We start from the raw sequence: 11,959 nt of genomic DNA, 5'->3' as shown, positions 1-11,959 counted from the left end.
TATTATATTATAAATGTGTATTACGGATAGAGACATAATATAAAATGAAATATATATTCCGTTTTTTATCAACACAGGTTCCCGTTGTTATGGATACATCGCGTGTAAAGGCATTTACTTTTCTCTATAAGTAGCATTTCCCCACAGATCCTACATTAGTAGGCTATGTGTTGAATGCAGAATCTACATTTCCCTGTAGCCTATGTGTTGTGCTGTGTACAACAGATAATAGCCTACTCCTTATTGGTATTTATGTAGGCCTATTGTGTTTCTTCTTCTTCACGAAATGGAGAATTTAAGAGACAACACATGTCACCAAAACTGGATAAAAAAAAAGAAGAATAATGGTTTGGGCATATGCACATTTATTTTGTATTTATTTATGCACGAGTAAAGACAAAATACGCACACGTAACTTTGCATATAGGACTACTTTTTGCAGGACTACTTTTTTGCAGCACATTATTGCGCGTCATTTGAAGGAGTTTTTGATGCCAGCTTCCTGTCACACTCTTTCTGGTCCTTTCATTAGCATACAGTGTTCTGTTCTCACCTGAGCACAGTCCGTGCACCTCTCCTCCTCTTCCTCTCTTCCTCTCCTCTCAGTCTGTGCGTCCCGCTGCTCTCCTCCTGAGCTCCTGCTCCTCCTGCGGCCTTCTGTCCGGTTCAGACATGTTCTTAGCTTTTGTTTTATCGCTCCTTTCCTTCCCTCGCTGGTCCGCTGCAGCTCAGGCACCAGATCCCGGGAGTTCAGCCTGGTTCATGGGGTGCTTCACCCCCAGCAGCAGCAGCCTGTTTGCACCCAGTGGCCGTGACCTTAACCCGGTAACCTGCTCTGTGCGCTGCCTGGATGAAGGGTGAGTGTGGGACACACGTGGAGACCACTATGGTTGTCCGTCGCATTTCAGCTAAACGCGTGTGTGTATTTTTGTGAATAATTACAAGACATTTTTTGTTGTTGTAATGATTCCCATTGGGACCAGTACTATTTAAATGGTGACATTAGTCGTTGTGTTAGTTCTGTCTTATTATGCATACATCAGACAAAAAAATATATATTTAAATTGGATAATTGCAGCCTATAATATGGTCAATTTTTTTTCCTCCATGTTTTTTTCCATGAAGAAAAAAAAGCTGAGAATGACCTCAAGAAGCTTAAAATGTAATTGTTTAAATGACCACAAATTGAAATGTATGCCTTGAGCCTATAGTAACAGAACAGATGCATAGCCATATTTAACACATCTTGTATGTCCAGCAGGTATAAGCCCCCTCCTTCTGAAACCACACTTGGTTGTGTGTGTTTCTGAGTTGGATACATGCACAGCATTTAGAAAGTATTTAACTGACTCTCAGTTTTTGTTCCTGAAGGTACCAGGTTGCAGCGTTGACCTCAGAGGCTTGTTACTGTGGCAACGAGCAACATGGACTGTTGTTCGGCGAGTGTTTCAACACCTCTGCAGATGAAGGGACAAAGGAAGTCAGAGGAGGAAGAGGAAGGTGAGGCAGACTGCAGATCTTTACTTTTTAACAAGGCTCCTTTATGTCTGTTTCATACGAGTTAATATCTCTTTACTGCCATCAAAGTTACGAACATTCATAAGAGTTTTAGGCATGTGGAGAAATATGTTTTGTATATATTTAAAGGCTTATTTGTCATGGCACAACAGCTACAGCATGGTTGTTGGCAATGAAAATCCATGGCTGCTCCAACAGTGAAAAATACATAAGACATAAATAAATATATTCAGTGCAATAGATAGTGGAATAAAACACTGCTTATTGTAATCAAATATAATAAATATGTGGACTTTCTAAATAAAAGTAAGTGGATATTTTAACTCTTTTATTCCCAGTCTCCTCTCTCTCCCTGTTGGAGGAGACGGACATGTTGCTCTCTACAGGACTGAGGGACCGTTCCAGCACCGTGTCCGTCGCTCTCCACCTGCAGACAGAGTGCATGCTGGGAAGAGTTTTGTTGTGGAAGTTTCTGGAAACCTGGCAGGACCTCCCACCCAGCCCATAGGTCAGTTCTCATCATGTTCTTGGGAATATGACTCTTTAATTTGCACAAGCAGCACTTATACTGTAAAAACTGTCTGACTATGAAAAAATAATAACCTTTTTTTGTCATGTACTTTAAGTAAAAGGGTTTATTTTGACATCATCTGTCATGTCCTTAATATTCATTTGCTATGGCTTTGTTTGTAATTGTCTAAAAATACACTAATCATAGTATTTATCATTATTTTAATCGCATGACACATTGTATTTTATTATATGTAATTATTAATATAATTATTACAAAGAGTTCAGAAGTTCTCGCGAATGACCCTGCTGATTTGTGTTGTCAGGGTTTATGTATTCATTGTTTTGTTTTATACATTTAAGAAATTATAACTTAAAAAAGTTAAATGTTTTTACAACAACTTACATTAAGTTTTATATTTTCTATTATAGTGACATGATCAGCAAGACTTTATCAGTGTGATATAATGGACACTTTTTAATTGTATAATTATAAACACGAACAACGGTGCTATACAGAATAACTGCATCTCATTCTATATTAATAATTATTATTATTATCTTTTGAGATAATCTTTCACTATTTTATTCAGAATGTGTTTGTTAGTGAGATTTATGGGAAACATTTACATTAACACGCAGAGAAGAACATATCAGGACATTTTAACATAATGTTTAACTTCTATTTCTGCGAAAGGTTTTAAACTAAATACACTTATTATCATTATTACACGTTCTATTTAGTACAGGCAAGAGACACAAAGGTAACGGAGCGGTGAGATGACCAGACATCCCCGCACAAAAAATATAAAAATAAATACAATTAAAATGTTATCTTATAATTAACTAAATTAATGAATACATAAGAAAATAATAATACAAATAATGTTTTTATGCAGGTTAACTTTAGGGAGTTATTATGTTTAGTTCTTGCTTTTTTGAACACTGTCAAATAAAACGGTGGTTTCAAAATGACCAAACATATAAATACAAAAGTGAAAAGTGTTATTTAATTTAATAATTAAAAATTGTTATGTTTTCACAACATAATTATTTAAGTGTTTATAAGGTATGGTACCTTAATGTATATCTACAATGAACATGCAATGTGTGTTAGGTTAACTTTAGGGAGTTATATGCATTTTAGTTCTTGCTTTTTTTAACACTGTCAAATAAAACGGTGGCTTCAAAATGAAGAAAAGAAAGAAAGACATTTTTTTATTTAATCTATATTTGATAGTAAAGCAGTGTTTTCTGGTCCACCTTCTCCATCATTGCTCTGTTTAGAGTCACATTTTTACATTTCCACAACATAATTCTTTACCTTTTTCAAGTGGTACTTACCTGTATATCTATAATGACCATGCGATGTACGCGACCCCCCCTCACAGTGCAGATCCATGCAGCACAGAGAGTGTACCGCACGCACACAGACGTGGCCCTCCTGGCTGTTTCTGAAGCAGCGGATCCTGCGCAGCTGCTCTGGATCTTTGGAGACTCCACGTCAGAGAGGACCGCCTCCAGGAACGTCACCAAGAGATACCGCACACCTGGCAGGTACAGATCAAACACAGTATGCTTTTTGTCTCTATAACTGGGTCCCGTTTGATGCATTACAAATAATCTGGGATCGTCTGTGAACCAGAATAAAGGAAAGGAAATAGCTTTAAAACAATATTTCATTAAGATGATTTACTTAAAACTGAAGGTATGAAGACAAGTGTGTATATTAATATTATTATATATTATTATTAATATGTTTAATTCATTTTCAGTGTATACATGAAATAATAATTCTGTACTATTATTAGTGTGAAAAGGGTGAGATGGCTTTAGTCTCGAGTCGGTTTAAGTTTGCATCGGTTTGTCACTGTTTGAAAAGCAAACCAAAATAAAGTAAAAATAAACACAATAAAAAAACAACTAAAATAAATAAAAATATTAAAACAAAACAACTAACATGGACAGATATTTCCCCGAAAAGCCCCTTTACCAGAATACAAGCTATTTATGCAGGTACGATGTGTTTGTGGTCCTGATTGAATGCAGGAATGATGTGTTTGTGGTCCTGATTGAATGCAGGAATGATGTGTTTGTGGTCTTGATTGAATGCAGGTATGATGTGTTTGTGGTCCTGATTGAATGCAGGAATGATGTGTTTGTGGTCTTGATTGAATGCAGGAATGATGTGTTTGTGGTCTTGATTGAATGCAGGTATGATGTGTTTGTGGTCCTGATTGAATGCAGGAATGATGTGTTTGTGGTCTTGATTGAATGCAGGAATGATGTGTTTGTGGTCCTGATTGAATGCAGGAATGATGTGTTTGTGGTCTTGATTGAATGCAGGAATGATGTGTTTGTGGTCCTGATTGAATGCAGGAATGATGTGTTTGTGGTCCTGTCTGAATGCAGGAAGGATGTGTTTGTGGTCTTGTCTGAATGCAGGAATGATGTGTTTGTGGTCCTGATTGAATGCAGGAATGATGTGTTTGTGGTCCTGATTGAATGCAGGAATGATGTGTTTGTGGTCCTGTCTGAATGCAGGTACGATGTGTTTGTGGTCCTGATTGAATGCAGGAATGATGTGTTTGTGGTCCTGATTGAATGCAGGAATGATGTGTTTGTGGTCCTGATTGAATGCAGGAATGATGTGTTTGTGGTCCTGATTGAATGCAGGAATGATGTGTTTGTGGTCTTGATTGAATGCAGGAATGATGTGTTTGTGGTCCTGTCTGAATGCAGGTACGATGTGTTTGTGGTCCTGATTGAATGCAGGAATGATGTGTTTGTGGTCCTGATTGAATGCAGGAATGATGTGTTTGTGGTCCTGATTGAATGCAGGAATGATGTGTTTGTGGTCCTGATTGAATGCAGGAATGATGTGTTTGTGGTCTTGATTGAATGCAGGTATGATGTGTTTGTGGTCCTGATTGAATGCAGGAATGATGTGTTTGTGGTCTTGATTGAATGCAGGAATGATGTGTTTGTGGTCCTGTCTGAATGCAGGAAGGATGTGTTTGTGGTCCTGATTGAATGCAGGAATGATGTGTTTGTGGTCCTGATTGAATGCAGGAATGATGTGTTTGTGGTCTTGATTGAATGCAGGTATGATGTGTTTGTGGTCCTGATTGAATGCAGGAATGATGTGTTTGTGGTCTTGATTGAATGCAGGAATGATGTGTTTGTGGTCCTGTCTGAATGCAGGAATGATGTGTTTGTGGTCCTGATTGAATGCAGGAATGATGTGTTTGTGGTCCTGTCTGAATGCAGGAAGGATGTGTTTGTGGTCTTGTCTGAATGCAGGAATGATGTGTTTGTGGTCCTGATTGAATGCAGGAATGATGTGTTTGTGGTCCTGATTGAATGCAGGAATGATGTGTTTGTGGTCTTGATTGAATGCAGGTATGATGTGTTTGTGGTCCTGATTGAATGCAGGAATGATGTGTTTGTGGTCCTGATTGAATGCAGGAATGATGTGTTTGTGGTCTTGATTGAATGCAGGAATGATGTGTTTGTGGTCCTGATTGAATGCAGGAATGATGTGTTTGTGGTCCTGATTGAATGCAGGAATGATGTGTTTGTGGTCCTGATTGAATGCTGGAATGATGTGTTTGTGGTCCTGTTTTAATGCAGGAATGATGTGTTTGTGGTCCTGATTGAATGCAGGAATGATGTGTTTGTGGTCCTGATTGAATGCAGGAATGATGTGTTTGTGGTCCTGATTGAATGCAGGAATGATGTGTTTGTGGTCCTGTTTTAATGCAGGAATGATGTGTTTGTGGTCCTGATTGAATGCAGGAATGATGTGTTTGTGGTCCTGTTTTAATGCAGGAATGATGTGTTTGTGGTCCTGATTGAATGCAGGAATGATGTGTTTGTGGTCCTGATTGAATGCAGGAATGATGTGTTTGTGGTCCTGATTGAATGCAGGAATGATGTGTTTGTGGTCCTGTTTTAATGCAGGAATGATGTGTTTGTGGTCCTGATTGAATGCAGGAATGATGTGTTTGTGGTCCTGATTGAATGCAGGAATGATGTGTTTGTGGTCTTGTTTTAATGCAGGAATGATGTGTTTGTGGTCCTGATTGAATGCAGGAATGATGTGTTTGTGGTCTTGTCTGAATGCAGGAATGATGTATTTGTGGTCCTGTTTTAATGCAGGAATGATGTGTTTGTGGTCCTGATTGAATGCAGGAATGATGTGTTTGTGGTCCTGATTGAATGCAGGAATGATGTGTTTGTGGTCCTGATTGAATGCAGGAATGATGTGTTTGTGGTCTTGTCTGAATGCAGGAATGATGTGTTTGTGGTCCTGATTGAATGCAGGAATGATGTGTTTGTGGTCCTGATTGAATGCAGGAATGATGTGTTTGTGGTCCTGATTGAATGCAGGTACGATGTGTTTGTGGTCTTGTCTGAATGCAGGAATGATGTGTTTGTGGTCCTGATTGAATGCAGGTACGATGTGTTTGTGGTCTTGTCTGAATGCAGGAATGATGTGTTTGTGGTCCTGATTGAATGCAGGTACGATGTGTTTGTGGTCTTGTCTGAATGCAGGAATGATGTGTTTGTGGTCCTGTTTTAATGCAGGAATGATGTGTTTGTGGTCCTGATTGAATGCAGTAATGATGTGTTTGTGGTCCTGATTGAATGCAGGAATGATGTGTTTGTGGTCCTGATTGAATGCAGGTATGATGTGTTTGTGGTCCTGATTGAATGCAGGAATGATGTGTTTGTGGTCCTGATTGAATGCAGGTACGATGTGTTTGTGGTCTTGTCTGAATGCAGGAATGATGTGTTTGTGGTCCTGATTGAATGCAGGTACGATGTGTTTGTGGTCTTGTCTGAATGCAGGAATGATGTGTTTGTGGTCCTGTTTTAATGCAGGAATGATGTGTTTGTTGTCCTGATTGAATGCAGGAATGATGTGTTTGTGGTCCTGTTTTAATGCAGGTACGATGTGTTTGTGGTCCTGTTTTAATGCAGGTACGATGTGTTTGTGGTCCTGTTTTAATGCAGGAATGATGTGTTTGTGGTCCTGTTTTAATGCAGGTACGATGTGTTTGTGGTCCTGTGGAGTGGCCGTTCCTCCGCCTCCTCGGACGTGTTCCCTCTGGAGGTGCAGAGCGCGGTGCGGCTCAACCGGCTGCTCCACCCGGCCTCCGTCCTGCAGAACCAGGCGCTGAGGCTCAGCTGCCGGGTCACTGCGGGGACAGACGTCTCCTTCCTCTGGAGCTTTGGAGACGGATCCTCCCGGCCGGGACTCGGCACCGAGCAGCACGTCTTCCACAGGTCAGATTAAGATAAGATAAATGAAGATGGACCGTTATTAATCCCCATGGGGAAATTCAGTAGTTCCAACAGCAACAGGGTGAGATTGAAAAACAGGGCAGCACGTCTTCCACAGGTCAGATCATGTTATTTAAATGTATTTAGCTTCCTTGTTCTACATAATGCACACACTGTACACCATATCTGTGTTTTTTTTATTTTTACTGCACATATTTTATTCCATTCTATTGCGTTGTAAATACTGCTATATTTTATTTTACTATATTTTTTATTATTTTTAATGTTATTATAGTTTTCTTAAAATAGTTCTCTATCTGTGTTTTTTCATTTTCGTTTTACTTTTATGTATGCCCCACGACATCAAGTCAAATTCCTCGTACGTCTCAACCCGGTAATAAACCTGTTTCTGATTCTGGTTGAACTTTAACAGAAATATCGGTATTTTACAATGTGACCACCTCTGGAGACGGAGAACTGCAACCTTTTCTGTGTTCATGACCTAAGGTTGAAAGTCCCTTCTTTCAAACAGGTGGAAGCACTTATTGGGATGATTCCTTAAATTACTCTTAAATGTGAAAACGGCTCATAAAAAATATCCTAATTTTGAAAGCCCGCCCCCATGGAATAAAAGCTTTTATATTTTTCTTGAATGTATTTATAATTGTCTTGAGTTTCAATGTACCCATGTGCTCTAAACACAAGCTACAGAATAGGATGTGTAAGCAAGTAATGTAACATCACTGTTTTTCTTTTAAATGTACATTTATTTGTAATACATTTGAGTCTCTTTGCAGATGAAAAATAATAGTTTGGAATAATCATCCTTTAGTTTCACCTTTGTAATGCTCCTTTATTAGTTTTTTGCAATAGCGTACAGTTGTTACATAAGCGCATGTATCAAAAGTAGGAAAGTAAATCTTCACCGGAAAAGTTGTTTCACTTCTTCTACATTACATTACATGTTTCTTGGGCTTGGGCTTAAGTAGTTTTCTCACCTCAATCTCGTTTAAACTCGATAAAGGAGTGCAGAGCTTTATTTCAGATTCAATTGGGATTGTTGACCTCCTTGTCTTCAAATCCCTGTAATGATCAATCCTCTGAACAGTGTGTATGATTGCACGTGGACATTGACAGAGTGTGTGTGTCCTCTCTCTCTCTCAGGACAGGAGAGTTCAGGGTGGAGGTGACGGTGTTTAATCTGGTCAGCTCTGCCTCTCTCAGCGCTCACATCTTTGTTGTGGACCGGCCCTGTCAGCCTCCTCCTGTGAAAAACATGGGACCTCGAAAACTACAGGTACATCTCACCAGCAGTAATATAACCTGTGTGTACTTTGGTAAATGTTGGGAAAATCCTGAACGTCCTCTTCCAACATGATAGTCCACATGATAACAGAGGTATCCCAACTGCAGCTGTGAACATGACAGGATGTGTGATGACCCAGAAGAGCATCAGGACTGTTTGAGGCAGATGATAGCTATGTGATTAACATGATGACTCAGCCTCTATGGAGAGAGACATCAAGCATGCTCATTTCTGACGTGGAGCTAATCTGAAGTAAACATTGAATACTGCTTTCTACTCCTCCATCTTGTGACTGTGTGACTCCCTCTCTTGGATATCAGCATGTGAAGGACACTGCTCAGGAACTAGCTGATGCTCTGTATGTGATGACTCCTTCCATTCTGGAGAGGATCACAGATACATGGATCCTGAGGCTGAAGCTCAAGCCGGGGACGAGGGAGACTTTTCTAACAGATAAACAGATAATTGAGGATATCCTCTCTCTTAAAGGTGCGGAGACATGAGGTCATCCGTCTGGGAGTGACCTATGAGACGGAGGTAGACTGTGACATTTCCCGAGGCCTTCACTACACCTGGAGCTTGTTGGACTCGGCAGGACGGGTTTTCTCTCTGCCTCTCGTAGACACGCAAAGACAGAAACTCAAACTGCCCAGCCTCCTGCTGAACTACGACACTTACACGGCTATAGCCAGGGTAAGTAACGGGGAAACTGAGACACTGACATTTAAACTGAGACCCGTGACCCCTGATGTCCCTCTCTTCAAAGGTCTCCATGTTCCGATATAACAAAAATCGCAATTTCCCAGATACATTTGTTTTTTACTTGTAACCAAATACATTTTCATCCAAGGTCTTCACCGGGAGGACATTTGGATGGATGGGTCGAATTAACCTCCATAAAGTTAGACAAACTTAAAACGCACACATATTGGTGTTCTCCTAAACCTAACCAAGCAGTTTTACTTTGATGCAAAATAATGTGTGTAACACTACGACCTTGATCCAGAATAAAATGATGATTCAGCAAAACATATTTGAGAATGCAGAATTTCTGATTGGAAACGTACTTTTATATCAGACTGATTTGCCCCGCAGGTCCAGGTGGCTGGCAGTGTGGTGTACAGTAGCTACAGCGTGAAGGTGCAGGTGATGCCGAGCCCGCCTGTGGCCTTCATCCAGGGCGGCACCAACATCTTCATCAACAACAGGAACAACACCGTGGTGATGCTGGACGGCACGAAATCTCACGACCCAGACTTCCCCATGAACCCCGTCAGGTACAGAAACAGAGAGGTCAACTTTAAAGGTCACCTATTATTCAAAATCCACTTCTTCATGTCTCTTCTACATCAACATCTGTCCCCTCTTCTTCATGTCTCTTCTACATCAACATGTGTCCCCTCTTCTTCATGTCTCTTCTACATCAACATGTGTCCCCTCTTCTTCATGTCTCTTCTACATCAACATGTGTCCCCTCTTCTTCATGTCTCCTCTACATCAACATGTGTCCCCTCTTCTTCATGTCTCTTCTACATCAACATGTGTCCCCTCTTCTTCATGTCTCTTCTACATCAACATGTGTCCCCTCTTCTTCATGTCTCTTCTACATCAACATGTGTCCCCTCTTCTTCATGTCTCTTCTACATCAACATGTGTCCCCTCTTCTTCATGTCTCCTCTACATCAACATGTGTCCCCTCTTCTTCATGTCTCTTCTACATCAACATGTGTCCTCTCTTCTTCATGTCTCTTCTACATCAACATGTGTCCCCTCTTCTCCATGTCTCTTCTACATCAACATGTGTCCCCTCTTCTTCATGTCTCTTCTACATCAACATGTGTCCCCTCTTCTTCATGTCTCTTCTACATCAACATGTGTCCCCTCTTCTTCATGTCTCTTCTACATCAACATGTGTCCCCTCTTCTACATCAACATGTGTCCCCTCTTCTTCATGTCTCTTCTACATCAACATGTGTCCCCTCTTCCTCATGTCTCTTCTACATCAACATGTGTCCCCTCTTCTTCATGTCTCTTCTACATCAACATGTGTCCCCTCTTCTTCATGTCTCTTCTACATCAACATGTGTCCCCTCTTCTACATCAACATGTGTCCCCTCTTCTTCATGTCTCTTCTACATCAACATGTGTCCCCTCTTCCTCATGTCTCTTCTACATCAACATGTGTCCCCTCTTCTTCATGTCTCTTCTACATCAACATGTGTCCCCTCTTCTTCATGTCTCTTCTACATCAACATGTGTCCCCTCTTCTTCATGTCTCTTCTACATCAACATGTGTCCCCTCTTCCTCATGTCTCTTCTACATCAACATGTGTCCCCTCTTCTTCATGTCTCTTCTACATCAACATGTGTCCCCTCTTCTTCATGTCTCTTCTACATCAACATGTGTCCCCTCTTCTTCATGTCTCTTCTACATCAACATGTGTCCCCTCTTCTTCATGTCTCTTCTACATCAACATGTGTCCCCTCTTCTTCATGTCTCTTCTACATCAACATGTGTCCCCTCTTCTTCATGTCTCTTCTACATCAACATGTGTCTCCTCTTCTCCCTGTCTCTTCTACATCAACATGTGTCCCCTCTTCTTCATGTCTCCTCTACATCAACATGTGTCCCCTCTTCTTCATGTCTCTTCTACATCAACACGTGTCCCCTCTTCTTCATGTCTCTTCTACATCAACATGTGTCCCCTCTTCTTCATGTCTCTGTGATATATTGATGAAGAACAGTATAATAGGGGACCTTAAAGCGTTGATGTGTCCTTGAAAGACGTACAGCAGGATGATAAAACACCAAAAGTCTTCATACTTCATAAACACAGTGTCTCGTTTTTTCTCCACAGCTTCAGTTGGACATGTAAACCAGTCAGCTCCCTCCCCAGCTCCTGTTTCCATGACGATGTTCCCACTTCCTCCTCAGTGCTCGTATTTCCTTCTGGTTTCCTAAAACACAACTTTGACCAGTTCCAGTTCACGCTCACCGTGCACAGCGGCGAGCGCTCGGCTTCATCAGAGGTCTTCCTCACGTTCACACCAAACGTCGTCGGGTAAGAGTCTTACAAAAGTGTATAGAACATTTTTAGAACACACACAACACAGACTAAAACACCCCTTGTTGTTAAATACCAACTATGTGCAATATATATATATATTTAAGCAATAGCTCACGACAGGCCGTGGTATATGCTCATTACATCACGCGTGGTTTCGGCCCGACGCGAAGCTTGGCAACTAACTCCCTTAGCTGCCAAATAACTGGCAACTGAATATGTTTTCCTGTTTGATGTCTATGTCTGGACCGTTGCGTAAAAAGTAACTACA

At 40.7% G+C, this 11,959-nt stretch overlaps 1 protein-coding gene across 1 annotated transcript in view; it reads left to right on the top strand.

Annotated features, from left to right (window-relative positions):
* Window positions 1-762: 762 nt before the first annotated feature.
* The window catches only part of LOC117466018 (polycystin-1-like protein 1), a gene marked incomplete at its 3' end in the record, with an annotated part of 61,596 nt that continues 50,399 nt past the window's right edge, over window positions 763-11,959 (top strand). The window contains exons 1-9 of the mRNA XM_071206975.1: window positions 763-857; window positions 1,372-1,500; window positions 1,857-2,026; window positions 3,420-3,585; window positions 7,081-7,320; window positions 8,482-8,614; window positions 9,113-9,316; window positions 9,719-9,900; window positions 11,482-11,685. Coding sequence (XP_071063076.1) covers window positions 763-857; window positions 1,372-1,500; window positions 1,857-2,026; window positions 3,420-3,585; window positions 7,081-7,320; window positions 8,482-8,614; window positions 9,113-9,316; window positions 9,719-9,900; window positions 11,482-11,685 — 1,523 coding nt within the window. The remainder of the gene's footprint in view (window positions 858-1,371; window positions 1,501-1,856; window positions 2,027-3,419; window positions 3,586-7,080; window positions 7,321-8,481; window positions 8,615-9,112; window positions 9,317-9,718; window positions 9,901-11,481; window positions 11,686-11,959) is intronic.

The sequence above is a fragment of the Pseudochaenichthys georgianus genome, chromosome 20, assembly GCF_902827115.2.
Source record: "Pseudochaenichthys georgianus chromosome 20, fPseGeo1.2, whole genome shotgun sequence".
NCBI lineage: Eukaryota > Metazoa > Chordata > Actinopteri > Perciformes > Channichthyidae > Pseudochaenichthys > Pseudochaenichthys georgianus.
Note: the sequence above shows the minus strand (reverse complement) of the source record. Positions and strands in the feature narration are given on the sequence as shown.